The sequence below is a fragment of the Photinus pyralis genome, unplaced genomic scaffold, assembly GCF_008802855.1.
Source record: "Photinus pyralis isolate 1611_PpyrPB1 unplaced genomic scaffold, Ppyr1.3 Ppyr1.4_LG8, whole genome shotgun sequence".
Taxonomy (NCBI): domain Eukaryota; kingdom Metazoa; phylum Arthropoda; class Insecta; order Coleoptera; family Lampyridae; genus Photinus; species Photinus pyralis.
In genome coordinates, this window is record NW_022170819.1 from 20,592,174 (window position 1) to 20,612,850 (window position 20,677).

At 37.1% G+C, this 20,677-nt stretch overlaps 5 protein-coding genes across 7 annotated transcripts in view; 3 read left to right on the forward strand and 2 right to left on the reverse strand.

Moving 5' to 3' along the window:
* Positions 1-698: 698 nt before the first annotated feature.
* On the forward strand, positions 699-1,606 carry LOC116178802. The gene has a single exon (XM_031498421.1). The coding sequence runs from the start codon at positions 708-710 to the stop codon at positions 1,401-1,403; it is 696 nt and encodes a 231-aa protein (XP_031354281.1). The 5' UTR covers positions 699-707; the 3' UTR covers positions 1,404-1,606.
* A 2,105-nt stretch (positions 1,607-3,711) lies between these two features.
* On the reverse strand, positions 3,712-6,236 carry LOC116178799 (nucleolar complex protein 2 homolog). The gene is made up of 5 exons (XM_031498416.1): positions 5,722-6,236; positions 5,489-5,678; positions 5,276-5,439; positions 4,350-5,231; positions 3,712-4,304 (listed from the first exon to the last, which is right to left on the reverse strand). The coding sequence occupies exons 1-5, from the start codon at positions 6,133-6,135 to the stop codon at positions 3,783-3,785; spliced, it is 2,172 nt and encodes a 723-aa protein (XP_031354276.1). The 5' UTR covers positions 6,136-6,236; the 3' UTR covers positions 3,712-3,782.
* Positions 6,237-14,646: 8,410 nt separating this feature from the next.
* Positions 14,647-15,616, forward strand: LOC116178895 (pathogenesis-related protein 5-like). The gene is made up of 3 exons (XM_031498545.1): positions 14,647-14,845; positions 14,898-15,116; positions 15,172-15,616. Exons 1-3 carry the CDS (start codon positions 14,675-14,677, stop codon positions 15,499-15,501), a joined length of 720 nt encoding a protein of 239 aa, XP_031354405.1. The 5' UTR covers positions 14,647-14,674; the 3' UTR covers positions 15,502-15,616.
* Positions 15,617-18,951: 3,335 nt separating this feature from the next.
* Positions 18,952-20,289, forward strand: LOC116178892 (enkurin domain-containing protein 1). Its single transcript, XM_031498541.1, has 4 exons — positions 18,952-19,106; positions 19,155-19,670; positions 19,722-19,955; positions 20,003-20,289. The coding sequence occupies exons 1-4, from the start codon at positions 19,067-19,069 to the stop codon at positions 20,161-20,163; spliced, it is 951 nt and encodes a 316-aa protein (XP_031354401.1). The 5' UTR covers positions 18,952-19,066; the 3' UTR covers positions 20,164-20,289.
* Positions 20,238-20,677, reverse strand: part of LOC116178896 (nucleoside diphosphate kinase 6-like) — a 234,504-nt gene continuing 234,064 nt past the window's right edge. For 2 of the 3 annotated variants that reach the window (XM_031498548.1, XM_031498547.1), the window contains 2 exons: positions 20,487-20,660; positions 20,238-20,442 (listed from right to left, as the gene is read on the reverse strand). In XM_031498548.1, coding sequence (XP_031354408.1) covers positions 20,294-20,442; positions 20,487-20,660 — 323 coding nt within the window. In that variant the 3' untranslated portion in view covers positions 20,238-20,293. The remainder of the gene's footprint in view (positions 20,443-20,486; positions 20,661-20,677) is intronic. The other variant, XM_031498546.1, reaches the window with a different exon arrangement.

Consider the following 20,677-nt stretch of genomic DNA (forward strand, 5'->3'; position numbering starts at 1 on the left):
GCTCATTAAGTTTGAACTTGTAAAATTGACTTACTTTTACTTTAGCACATTTTCCGTGAATTGATCAGTACTTCCTGAAAGGCCATATAATGGATTATTTATGTGTACATGGTGGTCCAAATGGAACACTTTCTTATAGAAACACCCTTTATTTTAAGAGATAGGGAAAAATGGAATAGAGGACGTTTCTCGAATTTAGTCGATTTCCTTAATGCCCCATAACATTCTTATTATTAAAGATTGATTTTGGAATATCATTCTTAGAGTACTTTTTGTGTTGTACAGAATTATATACATAGATGTACAAAACCTGAGAACGGTGCTGCATGGAGTGCTATAGTGGTTGATTGCTTATGAATGGACTTGAAGTCCAAACTCCATCATTTTTGCTGAGCGATAATGTGTTCCATGAGATAAGGAAAGTTTTGAATTGTTACAGACAGCCGATTTTGGGTAAGTGTGTTTTACAAAATTCATTTTCCGTTTTGTGATCAATATTGAAACGTAGTCGCTCTGTTTTAAATCCTTACCACAGTTTTAAGCAATGACGTTTTAATTTTAAGGCACAATAATCATTTTTCGAAATTAATTTTAAAAAATCAAATAATTCCTATTCATCATCTGTTTCGACGAATGCGGCCATTAAAGGGAAATTGACGAAGTTGGTAAGCTGTTGGCAACATTGACTTAACCTCAAATATTAAAAAATGGCGGTAACCAGCACAAGTAAACGCGACGGTCTATTTACAAATTGTTTTAAACATCTTCAGTCCACTTTAGATTACGTTACTAAATACTCAAACAATCCGACAGCTCATATAAACTCTTTAAAAGGTATCGCAAAAGATTACAGCGAATTGGATATTACATACAAACGGTCTCGGAAAGCTTACGATGCCACAGAGAAGTATTTTCAAGATAAAGACGACTGCATTGAAGAGTCTGAGAAAGTGTTCGAAAGATTTTTGCAAGAGGAACCTTTACGATCGTACGAAAATCATCCCATTTGGCAAGCGATCAAAAATGCAGGTAACGGTGATGCAACAGCATCAGTAGAACTAGAGACAGAACACGAAGTAGATGTCAATAGAAGTATTGAAGAAGAAGGAATAGTTCCTTCTCAGTTTGAACCACCTGTCGATCCAATCACGAAGAAAATAATTCAAAATCCATGCCGAAATCAGAAATGTGGACACGTTTACGAATACGACTCTATTAAAGAGCATTTAAAAAGAATAAAATTAAATAAGGTGAAAGCGAGGTGTCCCTACATCGGTTGCACAAATATGAATATGACAAAGTCTTTCATTATTGCAGACAATGAGTTACGCGATCAGATTTTAACGTACAATACACAAACTACTCAGGAAGACTTTGAGGAATCTACATCTGAAATATTATAGACTGTTACGTTGGTTGAATAAAATTAAAGTGAATTTCAGTTTTCCTGTTTGTTTACAATTTCTAGTGCACACTTACAAGTCGCCGACATTCCTTTACATCTATTATGCTTTAAACAGGCTTGTGGCACAATTACACATGACCACAGCTTAAACAATAGGTACCTATTCTTCAATTCTTTATAATAAATGTCGATTTAAATCTATCTTACTATTTTGTCATACTACCTGATTCCACAGAGTGCCCGTAACGATGCTTCAATGTGAATATGCCGCTTTAAGTTTTGCCATAAAGGAAATACATAATAATAATATTAATATAGGTATTTACCCAAAAGATCCTAAATGGATATAGGACAAGTCAAAGGTCAAACAATATGATTATACATAGGTACAACAACAAAAATTAAGGTTCTAAATCAATATTAACCTAACATAAATTCATTAACACTATGGAAACAATTTACAAATAAAAATTTTTTGAGTGAAACTAAAAACGCCTGAACGGTACATGTCTAAGATTCAGCGGTTATTTGTTATATAAAACCGCACCAGCATAATAGGGATTCATTTTAAATATTTCTAGTCGATGTTGCGTATACGGTATACGACAATTCGATACCTCGTCTAGAATTATAGTTATGGTGTGTATTTAAAGAAAATGTGCAAACTCTTCTAAGATCTGTAGAGTAATTGTACTTCAATGATCCGGTATTTGGAATTACTTTTGTTTATGCAATTGGTATACGTGCGCCATCTCTTTGGTAACCGCTATACTTTTCCAAATTAATTTTTTTGAAATAGTTGAAGGAGTTACAATGAGATGACGCCACGTACGTAACTACCTTCTAAAGAAAATTTCAATTTATTCATTTAATAGACACGTCCCACTCAATTTTCCTTAAAGGGCCGTTCAAAATGTGCAAACTCTTCTAGGATCTGTAGAGTAATTGTACTTCAATGATCCGGTATTTGGAATTGTCTTTTGTTTATGCAATTGATACATGTGCGCCATCTCTTTGGTAAACGTTAGACTTTCCTAGATCATTTTCATGTGATAGCTGAACATCTTGCTGTGAGATGTCGCCACTTTATTGGACGGCGCTATTTTTGAATACTTTATAGAACCGAAAACAAAACATTAATTGAACACATCGCAGGGAGTACCTACTCCATACCTACCTTCGGTTACATCTAATCTTTTTCGATCAGACCTCTCAAAAAGGGCTGTAACTTTTGATCTAGTAGCCCAATCTTGGAACTGTTTGAAATTATGGATTCTACAGGCCACAGTCTATAAGAAAATGTTTTTTCCCGGTCGATCTGAGACAATTTTTTTTCGAGCCTCAAAAAAAGCAGTGTTATTACCTTCCTTTTTAACGAAAAATCGACTGCACCAAAATTTCTCGGGAAAACACTTTTTCTTATTAATTTTGGTGCGTAGAATCCAAAACAATTCGTACTTTTTCGATCAGACTTCTCAATCAAAAGTTATAGACTAGAAACCAATTTCGAAAGAAAATTCAAAGGGCTGTAACTTTTGAACTAGTAGCCCAATCTTGGAACTGTTTGAAATTATGGATTCTACAGGCCACATTCTATAAGAAAATTTTTTTCCGGGTCGATCTGAGACAATTTTTTTTTCGGGGCTCAAAAAAAGGCAGTGTATAACCTTCCTTTTTTACCAAAAATCGACTACACCAAAATTTCTCGGGAGAACACTTTTTCTTATTAATTTTGGTGCGTAGAATCCAAAACAATTCGTACTTTTTCGATCAGACTTCTCAATAAAAAGTTATAGACTAGAAACCAATTTCGAAAGAAAATTCAAAGGGGTGTAACTTTTGATCTAGTAAATCTTGAAACTGTTTGAAATTATGGATTCTACAGGTCACATTCTATAAGAAAATTTTTTTTCCGGGTCGATCTGAGAAAATTTTTTTTTCGAGCCTCAAAAAAAGGCATTGTATTACCTTCCTTTTTTACCAAAAATCGACTGCACCAACATTTTTCGGGAAAACACTTTTTCTTATTAATTTTGGTGTTATAACTTGTAAAGTCTGAGCTTTCCGAGGCCTCTGGAGAACTTTCATAGCATGGGAGGGGGAACTAGTATAATCACTTGCATTAATTGGTTGGCACTTTTCGAGAGGTTTATAAGCCAATTTGTCATCTTAAAATGAATCTTCTAAACTTTCCGATATTGCAGTTACAGTAATAGAAAAATGTTTTCCGTCACATGTGGTAAAACTGCACGATTCAAATTATGCGGCTGATATTGACCAATTAAACAAGTGAAAATAAACACCAATTAAGATACAATGTTTATTAACAACAAGATGAACAAAGACATTATTTACAAACTTATCATTTGTTATGATTTTACCAATCATCAATGTTTAAATCTTCAACGGTATCATCCTTCTCCTCCAAAATTGCACCAGAGTCGCTACTCCCTGCATTATTTACAACCTTTGATTTCCGTTTCTTTCTTTTTTTTGTATCATGCTTGATAGACTCTTCTCCATCATCTTCGCTACCAAATTTAAGCTCCTCAGATTCAGAATCACTCGGGAATAGCTCGCCACTATTTCCACTTCGCTCCTTTTTGATTTTTCTTACTGTGGGCAGCTGATAATCTGAGATATCGCTAGTGTTTGTCATTTCTTTGTTTTTCTTTACTGTCCGTATTTTATCCCAACTTGCGTAATAAACGCTCAATGGAGTACCTTTGTTACGTACGTTAGTTTCCCAAGCGGCGATTTTATCGAAATCGGTCAGCTCGAACGTAATACTTTTACGTTCCTTCTCGATAAACGCATTGTTCTGCTGTATTTTCTCTAAAAGCTGCTTCATCTTCTTTAAATAGCCGGATACAGTGCAGGTGTCGAGAAATTTCTTCAACTAAAAACAATTGTCGATCATTTCTTAGGCGAATGCGAAACTTACCTGAAGAATTGTAAACAGCGATAGATCTGGGAAAGCGATGGAATGCGACTGGGACTCTAGGTACTCCAATACGGACGCGTACGTTTGATCAATTACAGCATCCTTGAAGCCGTTCTCCGTCATTTGACTATTTGAAAATCGTAACAAGCAGGTGAGATTAAGTGGCTTCTTAGAGGCTATTTTCGCCTTTTTGTTGAAGTCGTGTATAGATAAGACTTCGAGTATGAACGGAAGTATGGGGATGAAAACACCCGTGCTCTTAGAGAAGTCGGTTAAGACTTGCACAATTTGGAAACGTAACGGAAAATACTGGGTGGTCGGCACTAATTTAAGTGTACCGAGGCACACTTGAACAAATGGGTACACCAAAGGTTGTATCTCTGGCTTATCGTAATTTGCCGATAATACAGCGCCAAATAACTTTAACGAGTTAATAAATTGCCAATTGTAAACAGTTTGTATATTTTCCGTTTTGCGTACCGTAATCGCCGTACGGAGATGAATGGCCAACTGCCGTATGTATAAGAAAATATGTTGATAAGATGTGCCAACGTCAATACTGAACATTTCGACTAGGGATCGTTTCATAAAGTTTATCGATGAAAGTGTATTGACGCTTACAAATTTTGAATTGACTATGTAAGTCATATACATCGCCTTTAAAACGGTGTCCAGTAAATAAACTTGATTGGTGGTTGTAAGTCGTAAAATACAAAAGAAGCACAGTACGCGAACCACATCGTCACTCGTACCCCACAAGTAAATCAGTTTCTTCACAATCAATTTACAGCTTTTCCTAAATGATTGTAGCAGGGGCAGCATGTGATGCAAATGCTTCAAAAGTACATTTAAAATGTTAGTCGACGTAACGCTACCTAAAATCTTTACAGACATTAACCTTCTGTCGCTATTAATGCCGACATTACCTTCAACAAGTCATTAAAATACATCTGAAGCAGTGTTTTCAATTTTGGAAATTTCTTACACTTATGGGGGGCTATTTTGGTAGATTTTAGTCCCAAGAATTTCCGAATGGCCACACTAAGCTCCAACACACACAACTGGATAACTCCATTAAAAACGGCAGAGCCTAAATAAAAACGGTGAGAGATCAATAAGTAAAGGTCACCGGTACTTACCCTCAACTTTATAGTCAGACACTTCCTCCTCTGCGTTCGAGACACGTAACAAAGCAGCATGAAATGCGTGTATTACATGTGCGATGGTATTCTTGGTTTTATCCACCTGTAAATCCGACTGCCACTTTTTTAACAAGCGAAGCGTCACTTTCTGCGGCCCCTCCGTGGTCGCTTGATCCTCGTCTTCGGCCTAATTTAAATTGAGAAGTGGCAACAACCAAATCGACACTCACCTCAAAGTCACTCTCATCGCTTGCAACTTCCAACTCCGTCTCCGGCTTATGGGGTACTGCATCTTCTTGATCTTCGTCGTCCGAAATATTAAACTGTAACAGCTTCTTATCGTTCTCTTCCAGAAATTTGTAAAACTCCGGGTCGGTCGTTTGCAACTTTTTCAGAGATTCTTTGTGAGACTTGATTTCGTCTAAATCGGAATTGTCGTTGGGAACGTTTTCGCCGGTGTCGTTCTCCAATTCGAATTCATCCAAGTTTTCGCTATCACTCATGCTGACCGATTCAAAACCTTGCGTTCGGGGCTTAACTTTGCTCGGTTTCGTTAGCTTGGTCTTCTTTTCTTTAACTTTTGGAGATCTTTTGAGTTTTAAACCGGCCTTTTGTGTTTTGGTAGTTTTACTTATCTTTACCATTTTGTAAGTTATAAAGGAGAAGTTTAGGAAACTAAAAAAAATACAAACAGTAGACCACACGTGAAAATTAAAACGTAACCTCACTTTCGCCCAAATGTCAACAATGGTAGCATTCAGAATTTTAGTTTGTAGGTTGCACTCAGCAACGACGTTCAGCTTCTTCTCCACATCATTGATTATACAGTGTCATTGATTATGAGTGTGTATAAAGGCCGCTTGACATGGAGCAATACTACGCGCAAGAACTTGCAGAAAGAAATTGCAAGGTCAAATCCTTGCATGCAATAAGCATTGCATGGTATTTGACATGGTGCAATTCTATTTCAATTGCCACATGTCTGCCAACAGAAGAAACATATGGATTTGTCAACAAAGTTGTTAACCTCAAATGAAAATTAAATTTTGATTGCTTGAAGAAACATGAAAATTACAAGAATAAATAAGATTAGTAAAAACAAGTAATGAGTGCGTCTCTCAGCATCACAGTTGCCGCCGCTGTATTTTACTAGGTTGGTGCCACAAAAACAACTAGATTTATCCCTAGAATTGCACGATTCATGCAAGAAAAATAGCACCGGTCCTATAAAAATTGCATGCAAGTCTCTTGCAGCAATTGATCAGCTGGCTTTGAACTGCGCATGCCTTTCGCAATTTTTCTTGCAACTTGCATGCAATTGCAATTTTTATTGCTCCATGTCAAGCGGGCTTAATCAAGTACACATGGTCAAAAGTTCGGCTCGCCTCTAAGCCTACTTTAGCACGGCGTATAATTACGATTATTTTCGCGTTAATGAAACTATTGCTTGGGAAATAATGTCATATAGCAAATAAGTACCTATGTCGTTATTAAGAACTTTGTGGGTAACATATAGAAGCTAGTGTAGGTTATACATCATACTGACTGTGACTGCACGGCTTTTAATTCATAAACAGAAAATTTCATCAAGGAATGCCTGAATGATCCCCATGATGCCTCTTTGAACTTCTGGACTAATCCGTTGAATCAGGAAGGCTTTAGGCTCTTGGGTCATTTAAAAAGTGTGCATTTTTCTAATTTGTTTTCACTATTGACTCGGCATCGTCACTGAAAGTGATAAATTCATGCGCTCTCCTCCTATTCCCTTCTCTTGTTTTTTTTTTGCCAAATAGACCGTGTTCCTAGATTCTTTAATGCAAGAATAGAGATGTGAGGGTGCTGCAGTGTCCCGGGGATTCAGAATAGAAGGGAAAACCGTCAGTATGAAGTGGCTGTTTTATTAAATTATTGAAGGTGAGAATCAGCACCGTAGCCAGACGGAGTCAACCCCATCTAGAACGTGGCCGTGCCGCCCTTGTTATAGTTAATGGTATTAACACAAATCTACCAAACTCAACGTAGTTATACCAAAGAGTAAATTATGGTTACTCTTTGGGTATACTACATACAAATTACAATTACACTCTGTAAACAAAATGAACCAAGGCAACAAAAATATTTAAAGTGTCATAAAAATTACAGCCCTGACAATAAACTAAGCCTATACTCATACACCTAATTTTGATATATACCTATACCTCTAAGGAAGTCTACAATATTAATACTTATCCGATTATCAGATTGTTAAGTGCCTGGAACGCGAAGATAGTTGAAATGTATTGTTATTCCTTCCCTATTTAGAAGCTTGTCACCAGATGTCGCTACTCTGATTTTAATACTTTAGTTTACAGTATATCCACCACTGACCACGGTCCGCCAAAATACCATACAAACTTAGACAAGCTTTCCTAGTCTAAGCATACAAAGTTGTAACATTGCGGTTTCTATTCACAGTGGGCCTTATTTTGTACCCGGGCCGCCCGCGTGACAGCTACAACAATTAGACGAACGACGACGACGACGAATGCCTCTTTCAAAACTACGGCGCAGAAATCATCGTTTAAAACTATGCAGAACACGCTATGAGGAAACTACTGCCTCCCAAATTCAAAAAGATATATGGAAAACGGTATAATAAGTATAAAGTATGGTACAAGAACCAAAATTTACATATAAACATAACAGTATGTACTGTCACTTTTTGTTCCGCGGCGCTTTTTTGTCTCTCGGGGAGGAAAAGTGACACTTCATTTCCTTAAATGAATGACAAAACACGTTGATTTAGTCCTCGGAGTACAGAATAGTATATTATATACGAAGGGAGATATTTTTTATTTATTCTGAATATTGTTAGTGTTGAAATTATTTGTGAAATGTGGTTTAAATTAAAATAAAATAGAAACGAGAACAAAATGAAAGAGAAATACACAAATTAAACATCTCAAATTAGTTAGTATCATTTTATTTTTTTATTTATATTTTTTTTATTTATTTATTTTTCATTTATTTATTTATTGATTTTATTTTATAAAAAGAAACACAAAAGACATCATAAATACAAGTGGAAAACATGGGTAATCAATGTACAAAAACACATTAAATACGTCTACGATCCAATTTAGGCAAAACAAAACAATCCGTAATAGTTATTTACATAGAAGTCAGGAAAATGATACATTACTGGCGAGGAAATATTGAAGTGCGAGGAAAGGGGCCGAGTACTTTAATTTCCGAGTCAGTTAATGACAATTTACTGACGAGTTTTGTATTAAATGTTACCCGAAATCGTCTTTTAATACAAAATGTCAACTTTTATATATAACTTTTGATTAATATCAATTTGTCAGTGATGTCAGGAGTCATTATAGACATTTGGAAATGCCAGAAATGCGGCCGGTAAAGTGACAGGCGAGACCAGTAAAGTGACAAGCGGCAGAAACCGTAGTCTGCTCTGCCTCTGTCATGGAAACTAAGATTTCCTGACAGAGAGTAGGCATGAAAATAAAGGTTTCAGGACGATTTTGGGTAAAATGATAAATCACATGTACCAGAAAACAATATCAAAAGGGCATGGTTCTCCTCCAACATCGGCTACCATCAATTTAACATTAAAACTACGGCACAGGGAAGCATTCATCACGTGCTAAACCGAGGAAAAGTTAATTAGCGGGCATCCCTTCTCGTATTGCTTACGCAACGTCCGACAACGAACACAAGATAAGGGAGCAACATATATAGCGAAGAATCGGAACTGTATGAGGTACTTTCTTCACGGGAGACACGATTAGTCGAATCGTACAGGGTGTCGATTCCCGAAGATGTGCTTTGTTCACATCGACTGACCTTGATGTGAACATGAATGTGACTGCATTCTCGAACCTACCACATCGAGCGAAAAGTTGATCGAACGCAACGACTGGTCTAGACCATTCGTTGCGTGAAAGTCATGCGCAGTTGCAGCTACAGGACGGATCTTGCAGCTGTTTTGCTAGGGGTTATTCAGTGCCCTAACCTATACATTCACATATTTTCTGTGAAATAAAACAGGGAATTGTTCGAGGATTTTCTGGTTATTAATAACAGTATCCGTAAATGCAAAAACAAAACAAAATACAAAACTGACAAATGACAGTCCAATTCTTGTCTGTAATTGGTTAGCGCATAAAGTTTGTCCACGATTCGGGAATGCAGCTAAACTTGAACTTATCCCTATCGTATACGATCATGACGTCATGGCAGCCGGTCACATCACATGCACATCACGGAGCATATATCGACTAACTTCGGGAATCGATGCCCAAGCAATAACATGCCGATACTTCTATGTGAAAACATAACTAAATACTTAATAATACTGTAGTGTACTTAACCCCCAGGTTCTACGCTAACTTCACACTACAAGAACACGGAAATAAAATAAACCCGGCAACGTTTTAAAAAATGGCCACCCGAATGACTATTCCCTCTAAAACTAAACAAGTACCCGCTTAAATTTGAAAAGTGGCATGTGATAAAACATCTAAGGCAGGGCCTCCTTACGTTAGTTGTAGACAACGCTTTGACCTGAAGCACAGTAGGGAAGGAATTTTAAATAAAACACTGAAATTGTGAGAAGTTTGTTTAATAATGATCGTAATTATTATGATTGTGAAAACCCGGAAATTTAGTTGATGTACATTAATATAAACAAAACAAACAAAGCCAAAAGGTGTCGTACTCTCGCAAAAGTCACTGCCAAGGATAAAAAGAGTACGACGTAAGAAAAACCTTGCAGTTTGATTAAAACAGTCCAAAAGTTAATTAACAAAATATTTTGTAAAAGTTTAAGCAGTAGTTAACAAAGATAGTAAATGCATATACACAAGGATGGTTACACTCAAGGTTAAAAGCAAGTTTTTGGGGACAATGGGTCAGGTAGAAGCAGGTACCAAGATTCTGAGAAAGGGTTAAAAGTACAGGATGTGACTCATCTTTGGGGCAATAAAGTCCTTTTGTTGAAAGCAAGATGGAAAACTACATGGCCTTGTAGGCAAATTTGACTAAAAACAAAATATGTGGAAATTATTGAATCGCCACTCATTTATCACACATAGATTCTAAACTGAAGAGCTTTGATTAGCGTAATCTCGCTCCTGCAAGATGGGTAGTCCGCCCCTGGTTTCGGGGTTTCGAACCTACAGTTGGATGTCGAAGACAGTGCACGGAATTAGGTGCCCTAACACATAAATATAGACTACAGTTTCTTTTTCCACCTTCCCGAGACTGCTTCATTCACGGAGAAAATTGTTAGTAACATACAACAAGTCAGTACATACATCAAACGAATCAGCAATTTCCACATAAGTATTAAAATAAAATGAAAACTTATATGAATGTAACTTCAAGGACAAGACCAAGTAATCAACATCAATAAACATAAATTAAGCAAACATTACACCAAAAATGTAAACAATTAAAAACAATAGCATAACGGTATCACACATATGATTGCATTGCGGTTAAACAAAGTAAATTTCAAAAACAGAGATTCAAACACACAACAAATATAAAATGCGGCATACAAAACACAAATACGATATAAAGAAATGCAAAAATTACTACCTGCATTAAATAACACAAAATAACAACAAACATTTATGGAGCGAAACGTTCACTACCTCCATTCAAGACCAGATGCCAAACGTAACTCCCGTTCGTGCTTTCTAGGTGGCGCAGGCAACTTTTTTTCCCACCTAGAAATTGCATGGTTGCCAACTCTCAAAAATGTATGTATCGTCGTAAGCTGTATATACAGGGTGGAACCTTTCAATACAATACAAGCCCATAACCACCTGTACAGTATAACAACAAAAAATGATTCAGTAGCGGTACTCAAAACAAAAGCTTGGAGTACGCCACAATTCAAAGATTGATGGTTACTAATCCAGTGACCCACGCTAACTGTTTGCGAAGCTTCGTCGTTTAATTTAAAATCCCTTTGCCCCGGCAGCTGCGCAGAACGATCGCTGTATATTCACAGAGTTTCATTTTTCCCATTCTATCAGCTGTGAGGTATGTTGCCTAACCGTAGAGGTATGTCGCGACACTTGTAAACGCTGTAAAGAAAATCAAACATGGAAACAAAATTGGTTGACGTACCTCAAAAATTACAACCCTCGAAATAGACGAATCGTTATATAAAGGTGAGGTTTTATTTTAAAAAAAAGTATAATTTTTGAAACGGGGCGAAGTTATACCTTTATGACGTGTCCCTAAATGGTTTAGTCTTAAATGGACTAAAGCCTTTACACTTACCTGTGGAGGCAGAGGCTCGGAAGGCTTCCATACGGCTAAAGAATTGGGATGAGGGGAAAGGTCAAGGCAGCCTTGGGCACGGACGGACCTGGGATACCCTCCTCGCAAGAAGGGATGTGAGCCGGGCTGTCTTACTAAGACGAAAGAGTTATGAAGTCACTCTTCCGGACAGGCAGCAGTATGGCTCAACTCAAATTGCCCGTTCCTCAAACCATCAGAGGGGCGCATGTGGTTCACAGACGAGTCCCTAACGCAAAGGGACACGAGTATGGTGATCAACCAAGAACGGCAGTTATCTGGAACCGAGGAGACAACTTAGGCTAAATAAAGTCGTATCTTTTGTCGAGAGGGGCGGGCTCTGAACCTAGTTGCGAAAGAAAGGCCTTGAATTTGATAATAAAATGAAATGGCGCCAGCATAGTTCAGCATTAATTTTAAAACTGAATAAAGCGTTATTCTCCCTCCGTCATCTAAGACGCTTATGTCACTATGATACATTAAGGAGTGTATATTTTGCATACTTTGAATCTCATTTACGATTCGGTATACTATTTTGGGGAAACTCAAACCTTATGAGCAGTATCTTTAAGCTGCATAAAAGAGCCATCCGCATATTGGTTGGAATAGGTCCACGGGAGTCATGCCGGTCTCATTTCAAAGAATTAAAAATTGCGCGACCTTATACAATTTATATATTATTGAATGTGCAGTGTTCGTCCACAACAACATTCATCTGTTTGTTTCTAATGCCAAGGTTCACAATTACAATGTGACGTGGTAAGTTTATTAGAACCCCAGTTTCAAAATCTAGTATTTTTAACAATTCTTTCATTGTAACAGCTATAAAAATATACAATAGCCTACCAAATACCTTAAAGGCAAGTAACGATTCTGATGGTTTTAAAAAAAATTTGAATGCATACTTCAGGGAATTTGTTTTTTATTCTATATGTGAATCTTTTGATTCTTTTAAATAACTACCTATACATATTTTAAATTGTTTGTATGTGTACACCTGTATTGTAATATTAAAAAAAAAAAAAAACAAAAAAAACAAAAAAATCTGTGTGCACATCTGTATTGTAATAATTGTTGTTTATTGTGCAAGATTATTCAACACCTTACGGTAAATATGAATAAAGTTTATCTATCTATCTATCTATCTATCTATCTATCTTTGGTGTGTCTACGTCATCCTTGGTCCGAAGTACAACGAAAAGGATGCAAAAGCGACGCGAATTTCGCGATTTGGGACTTTGAGCACTTTTTAAAAGATCGTTAAACAATTTTCGCATGCTTGATGGAAAGTGCCTCCAGATCGCACAGCGAAAAAGCGTTGAGTTCTAGTGTTAAGAAAAAGATTCACAAAACAATAGAACCAATAGAACAATGCACCAATAAAAATTGACCGGAATTAACAATCGTTTAAATTGTATTCTGTTAGAGGTCAACAAATTTAGCGTTTAGTAATAAAACGGCACATACAGCAAATTAATATTACTTTTGGCAGTGAAGGCATAAAGAATGTAAGACTGTCAAAAAAGTTTTTTTGTTTGTTAAATATTTGCTTCGAGCTAGGAAGCTGTTCTGCCAAGAATTAACACGACCTATAAGATTAGAGCGCAGGCAACTTATTAGTCTGGGTTGAATTTGATAGCTACCTACTGCTGAAATTCTAACAATTTTTGATAAGATTTTTTAATGTTGATAACTCTTTTTGATTACGCTCGGAAAGCTTCTCCCAGATTCCTAACGGTCCATAGCTCGGCATCGCCTCGCACCGTTCCTTGTACCGCATTTTTTAAGGAAACAATCAAAAATTATTAATATGTTTTCCTTTACTGGATGACATCTGAACAAAGGCAATTTCTCGATTTCAGTTTTAGAGTGGAACCGATGGAATTCGCAATTTTTTGAATTTGTGAGGAATATTTTTGTTTTATTGTGTGTAATATAATCACGTTAGATGCGATACGCTTGATTTTTCGCCCAAAACTGCGCCAAAAATAGACAACAACAGGTACAAGACATGTTTGTTAAAAGCCATTCCACAAACATGCCTATACCTGTTTGAAGGCAAACTCCTTTATGCAAATCCAAATGGATTCTAAACTGTATATAATTACCTATATAGGCTATATATAGCATTTTATTGTTATGTTAATGGTACTGTGCCATGAAAGAAAATAAAGTAAAAGAAATACTCAGTCACCTTTTCTATTTATAAATTGATTTTACAATATTATACAAAGAAAGTTCGAAACAACAAGTAGATTGGTTGGGGTTAATTAAAAAATCCGGATAATTATTTTGAAAGAAACCCAACCTTTATCTAATTAATTGCATGGAGACATAGTGTAAGTATGATGGAGATAACTAAATTTGCTTTTTCATCAACAACTTAAGTTTTCATTTAAATTAAGCAATTTACGGCTATATCGGTTAGGTACCTACTCAATGTGTTGTTCAAGAAGAAAATAATTATGTACAGACTCTTTATCTTCTTCTCAGTGCATCAGTAATTACTTAATTAGGAATTCAATAAACATTCTGAAATTATGACAAATTCATCGTGCCCAAAGGATGCGGATTACAAATTTTTAGCCATGACATTGATCTGACCATGTTCTTTATGACATTCATCTAGGAAATGGCTCACTTTGTGCTGTTTACAAGTTGCATTCCACCCACCTGACTATTTATCTATTTTTATTAGGTCATCTCTTAAAGGTTATCATTAGTAAACTTTCCTCGTTTATCTAATAACTTAGTTAGATTACTGTGGAAAATCCACAAGTGTGAACTATGGAAAACCCACAAGTCTGAAAACTGGTAGGGGAGAAGCCCTATATTATCAACAGCAACAGCACATTCTGTTGAAACGCAGACATGCCAGCTCTATTAGTACTAATTGTTGCTGTAGCACAGATTGTTGCTATACACTCTGTCCAGTTTGTTATAAGAAATAATGTTCCAGGTCCGATTGAGGTGGGAATCCAGGGCAATCCCGGTCACGCTCACCTTAACAATGGAGGATTTCATTTAAACCAAGGAAGCGAGGTAATTAGCGTGAGATGTTTTGGATTTACTATTCATTGGGTAATATTTTCAGGTGACTGTAAACGCACCGGATAACTGGGCTGGAAGATTTTGGCCCAAGACATGGTGCGTGAATGGACGTTGTCAAACTGGCGATTGTGGAGGTAGGGTGGAATGTGCGGGTGCAGGTGGTGTTCCTCCGGTAACTTTAGTTGAAATTACCCTTCGCGGAGCAGGAAATCAAGATTTTTACGACGTGTCTTTAGTCGACGGTTTTAATATTCTCGCATCGGTAACCTACACCTACACCTTGTATAGTCTTGAACGTGATCCATTTCATTTTGTAGATTTCTCCCGAGGGTGGTCAAGGTAATTGCCAAACCGTCTCGTGCAATTACAATCTTAACCAGGCCTGTCCCAATGACTTGAAGAAGATCGGAGGAAACGGAAATGACGTTGTCGCCTGTTTCTCTTCCTGCATGAAGCACAACACTGATCAGTTCTGCTGCAGAGGAGCTTATAACAATCCGCAAACGTGCAACCCAGGGAATATGCCCCAGCCTAACTCGGCGGGTTATTTCAAGCAACATTGTCCACAATATTACAGCTACGCGTACGATGATGCTACGAGTACCTTTACATGTTTAGCGAACCGCTACAGGATAACCTTCAGCTAATCTGAACCAATGGTTTTTTTTTTGTGATCGCATGTTCATATGCCTACTTAATTACCTATTGCATGAAATTAAAACATCGTGACTAATAAAATGATCCTTACCAGTGAGAAGCTCACTTACTGATTATGTATACCTATTCGTTCCAATGAAGGATTGTCTCTGGATTTTTACAGTATGGATTCGGCCATTGAATAAGTACTGTAAAGAAGTATAAATACAAAGGAACACCTGAAACTGGTGTAAGGGGTCGACTAAAAGAGCATTATCGACAGGATGGCTCTTTTCGAAGACAGTGCATATCACGGCGTATGTCAATAAGTGGAACTTTACCACTTTCCTGCTACGCCAAGTCGAGATTAAATATCGAAATCAAATATAGCACAATACATATTCCAAACAAGTCACTCCGTCAAATATCAATAATTTTAATTGCTTGGTTCAAATAAATAGTGGGGGCATAACGTTAATTATCACATGTACAACAAAACAAAGAAACATGTCGTGGCAAAATATTAATATAATGCCAAGTGCAATATGTAACAATCTTGACCTAGCACACGTCACTCGCCCCCAGATGAAGCACCCTGTAAATAAACAGTAACATATTCATGCAAAAGAAAGATAATATACTGCAAGAAATTCCAATTTATATGTCGATGTTTCAAAATACAGCGCCATCCACGAATCACTATAATCACCTACATCGTGTAATTCTGCACACAAAAGTTGAATTTGAATATTATCCCTAAGAGAACATAGGTACTGTAGGTACTATTCAGAAATTATTCCTATTTTTTCTGCTCTAAATTTAAGTAAAATATCTCCAGGTATTGGTTTAAAGACGGCATATACTTTTCTTTTGCACAGTCTTCGAATACAGGTCTAATCTTTGTAATTTCATCACAATCCATACTTAAAATTTCACCCTTACGTCCGTAACTGTCGCAACCGTTGGTTTCTGCCAACAGATTCTTGTCGCCGACTTCTTGTTCCAACAAATACTTGTAAATTTCACTGTCAACTATCTTCATTTCGTCGAGTTTGTGTTGAAGAATATTGGGGGATACGCGAATCAACCGTTGCTCCACCTCTGGTTCAGAAAGCAATTCCTTTGCTTCCTTCGTAAAAGAGGCGCGAAATACTTTATGATGTTTCTTTCTGTGTTCCTTGACGAAATACTATACGACTTACCCTTACGAAAAACATCGTTTTTTGTCACCAAAAACACACAAACCGATTTCTTTCGTAGATAATTATAAAAAACCGCGGTCCTGTCACGGTCGCCACTAAATATGGCGTGTCCACCAAACTACTCGTTTTAATGAAACTACGACTGATTAGAAAGTGACACGCACGGTTGACAATGTTGACAAGTTCTTCTTTTTTTACTCTACCTCTAACTCTACTCTAACACCCATAATAAGGCAGCATTCAGATGCTTATAATCTGAACGTGATATATTTCAGTTTGCAGATTTCCCCCGAGGGTGGTCGAGGTAATTGCCAAACCGTCTCATGCAATTACAATCTTAACCAGGACTATCCGGATGATTTGGAGAAGATCGGAGAAAATGACGATATCGTCTGTTTCTCTTGCTGCATGAAGGACAACGCTGATCAATGCTGCTACAATCCACAAACGTATAAGCTCGAAGATCTACCCCCGCTTCCTTCCAAGCAAATTTGTCCCCAATATGGCAGCTACGCGTGTGATGACGTAACGAGTAGGTCTACATGCCTAGCGAGCCGCTATAGGATAACCTTCACCTAGTCTGGACCAATCGTTTTATTTTTGATTGGTATATTGATTAAGTTTAGTTCGTACGAAAGGTGTACTTAATCACCAATTGCATCTACCTAGGCCTATAGAGTCTCGCAACTAATAAAACGCAAATATACATACCTAGTCTTTGCCAGAGACCGGCTTAGGAAGATCATCGGAGTTCTCACGTTGCACTGGACTATTGGGCTTGTAGGGGACCTCACGTGCAGGTGTGGCGCCACGGATTCTGACAATGTGCCTTTGTGCTGCCTGGTCGGGTTCTTCTTGTGAATCAATAGAAAAGAGGCGCTCCTCTCCAGTAAGAATTGCATTTATTATGTTTTCGGTACAATTTAAAAAAAAAAACAAAAAAACATCCATTCCACCTATTCACTTCAACGCCGAACGGTCTCGCTGAGGTTAAGTGGAAGAGCAGCACCTGCGTGTGCTGAACTTCGCCTCTTTACTTTGCAGTAATTATGTATATCAAAAATGAATCAAAATAAAGACATTTATTATTATTATATTATTATTATTATCCAATACACAAATGTTCTCTGGTGGTGCTGGTAGTTAGCACTAGCACCACTACCAGCACCAGAGCCAGCGCAGTAGAGCGCCTGGACGAGGGTTTGTACAGTGTTGATTGCGCAATTGCTGGCTCTCAATAATTATTACATTACCGTATGTTGGCTATACAGAGTGGTACCTGTAATTTTCTTGCACATGTTGCGTTTTAAATCACATATTCAATGTACCGGGTGATTCATTAGAAGTGATGATCGCTTGAATTTCGCGCGTAAGGTTTTAGTGTTTTTTGCATTATTAGATTGGCGGTTTGAATTTCGTTAGTAATTTTCAATGGTAATTTTGTTCTGTCATGAGTCATGACTGTCATTTAAGAAAGCAGTGTCGCCGTTAATTGTTGTGTGCCATTTGCGTTTTATTACTTTTTCCATTTCGAACAATTTTTAGAGTTGATGGACTAAAATATGTAAGAAACGTGACTGTGTCTAGTGTTAGTTTATAATTTGTGGTAAAACAGAAGCAGTATTTGTAGATTATAAATAAGTAAACGATTTACTGAAAGCATGATGATACACCACTGCAATTAAATAAATGATCATCAGTTAGTACCAACTTCAGAATTTTTTTGATTTGCGAGAAATTCAAACTGTCATCACTTCTAATGAATCATTTTTCAAAAATAGCTATCCCTGTCTACAGAGTTTTTACTACTACAATTTAATTAACCCAATGGCATGTTTTTCTTTTGGAAAATTAACAGAGCAGAGCTACGTGAGCTCGGCAACTTTTACTAAGTGCCTATAACCCTTTGAAAAACTCATGAAAAGGGCTTTGAAATGTGGTGAAAGACTTGAGCTGTCATGCAACCTAAACTATTCAGCCACAAATGACACGTGAGACAAAGTTGGAGGCTCTCCAATAGAACTGACTAAAGAAAGAGGGAACGAGCCAAAAAATGCTAGGCGTTCAAAAACTTGAAAAGTACTGAAAATGATGTAACTTTAAACATTTGCGCAAACTACATATAAAAAAAATTCGTGATATGACCCAGCGTTCACGTCCTTCTGATGTTTAATGAATTATCTGATAAAATCACGAGCCGCTACTGTTCATAGTTAAGGTTGGTATTAAAACAATTATTTTTGGTTCCTAATATGGTGGTTGGTACTTGTTTATATTTTTGAAATATGAAAATTGTTGTTGACGTTAAATGGATGGCTGCTATCGCATAATTATTAATTAAATTGGAAAACCAGGTGTATTTGTTCATTCCGTAATGAGCGGTACTACCCTTCGTGGCGTTTTTCCAGAACCAAGTAAGTGGTGGCCATTTATCGCCTCACAGTAACTGTGCTAATTTACAGAGCCCGTCCACAAGAAAAATTTTATTAAGGAAAATATGCGACACATTAAGGAAATGCAAGGATTATTGCCCGAATCAGGTACAGACACTAAGCCTTTACGTGATAGGCAAAAACCGAAACCAATCAAGGATGTAGCGAGACAAAGCAGCGTTAACAAATCACAAAGTGCACTTAATCACATTCCTTTGAGATCGAGAGTACAAAAAACAGAAACAAAGAAGATCGAAACTTATGTACCAAAACTTCATTTAGAGAAGAATAGAGGGGAACCGTTGAATATTAAACCTCATCTACCTCCAGCTCCATTACATTCGACTGAAAAGTACTTACATAGAGCTGTGCAAACTGATAACCAAGAAGATATACAACGGCTATACAAAAACGGAATAATCCGCTACCCAAGTCCGTCCGTTGTTAATGCCTTAGGTAAGAGACTGAGCAGCAATCAAGATCGCGGTGATGGCAGCCCAATGCCCCAAAATGTAGACGAATTAGATGATAACATGCATTTGTTAGGTAGAAAATCAATACCCTCCAACCCCCTTTTTATTGATTTGCTATTTCCAGATATAAATAACAAAAATTATATTAAAGAAAACATTTTGGCTTTAAAAAACCGTACCAAGAATGAGAAAGAGGAGGTAAAACTGTCAAGTCACCAAAAAGGAGTCTTACCAAAATATTTGCGAGATCGCAAAGAAGAATTGACTAAGCAATGTGAATTGGAACCAGACTGTCCTGACGGCCATGTCTTGCTTCCCGACGAAGAACGCAAGGAAACCCTACGAGTGTTGCGACAAAGTAAGTCTCTTGCAGTAAATGACATCTGCACAAACTTTCAATTGTAGGTTACGCCGATCGAATCCAAGAACTCAACTCTATGCCCGTCAGAAGTGACACTTTGCGAATGCGCAGACGTAAAATGGAACTGGAGGAAGAGCTAAAGAAGATTGACGAGGGCATCAAAGTTTTTCAACGACCGAAGGTGTTTGTAAAGGTCGATGCGTGACATCCGGCCGAAGAGCTTTACAAAATGCTAAAACTATCGTGATATACAGTGTTGAGTATTTTGAATACTGCACATACATAAAATTTATTTATTGTTATATTAACTTCAATAAAATCTTAGGACTAACTGTCTATTTATAATTAACCTTATGTACAAAGTCAAAGCAACAAAATATTAAGGAATTTGAACGAAAGTAAAACTCTTCGTTCTCTTGCCACTTTAAAACATTAAATTCTGGAAATAATAACTTCATTTCCCTGGTTGCTGATTCCACAGAGTCTGTAACAGAAGACTAAAGATACAATACTTTTCTGTGAAAATACCTGATCCATGCGTTGCATTTCTGGTGTCTGATAGCCCGAATTCCCCCCTGATTGTGTCGGGATCTTCATATTGTGCCTTATAAGTTTTAGTAGGTCCCATTAAATCCCTCCATTCTTGTATGGCGTTTTCACGTGCCAAAATATACAAGTCGGATGGCCCACTGCGAATTAAAGCTAAAATACAAAAATAG

Coding starts and splice junctions, on each gene's coding strand:
- LOC116178802 (XM_031498421.1), top strand. CDS start 708: ATGGCGGTAACCAGCACAAGTAAACGCGACGGTCTATTTACAAATTGT.
- LOC116178799 (XM_031498416.1), bottom strand. CDS start 6,135: ATGGTAAAGATAAGTAAAACTACCAAAACACAAAAGGCCGGTTTAAAA. Junction 5,232..5,275: donor ATTTTAATGACTTGTTGAAG/GTAATGTCGGCA, acceptor ATGTCTGTAAAG/ATTTTAGGTAGCGTTACGTC. Junction 4,305..4,349: donor CGCTGTTTACAATTCTTCAG/GTAAGTTTCGCA, acceptor AATTGTTTTTAG/TTGAAGAAATTTCTCGACAC.
- LOC116178895 (XM_031498545.1), top strand. CDS start 14,675: ATGCCAGCTCTATTAGTACTAATTGTTGCTGTAGCACAGATTGTTGCT. Junction 14,846..14,897: donor ATTTAAACCAAGGAAGCGAG/GTAATTAGCGTG, acceptor TAATATTTTCAG/GTGACTGTAAACGCACCGGA. Junction 15,117..15,171: donor GTTTTAATATTCTCGCATCG/GTAACCTACACC, acceptor TTCATTTTGTAG/ATTTCTCCCGAGGGTGGTCA.
- LOC116178892 (XM_031498541.1), top strand. CDS start 19,067: ATGAGCGGTACTACCCTTCGTGGCGTTTTTCCAGAACCAA. Junction 19,107..19,154: donor TGGCGTTTTTCCAGAACCAA/GTAAGTGGTGGC, acceptor GCTAATTTACAG/AGCCCGTCCACAAGAAAAAT. Junction 19,671..19,721: donor TGATAACATGCATTTGTTAG/GTAGAAAATCAA, acceptor TGCTATTTCCAG/ATATAAATAACAAAAATTAT.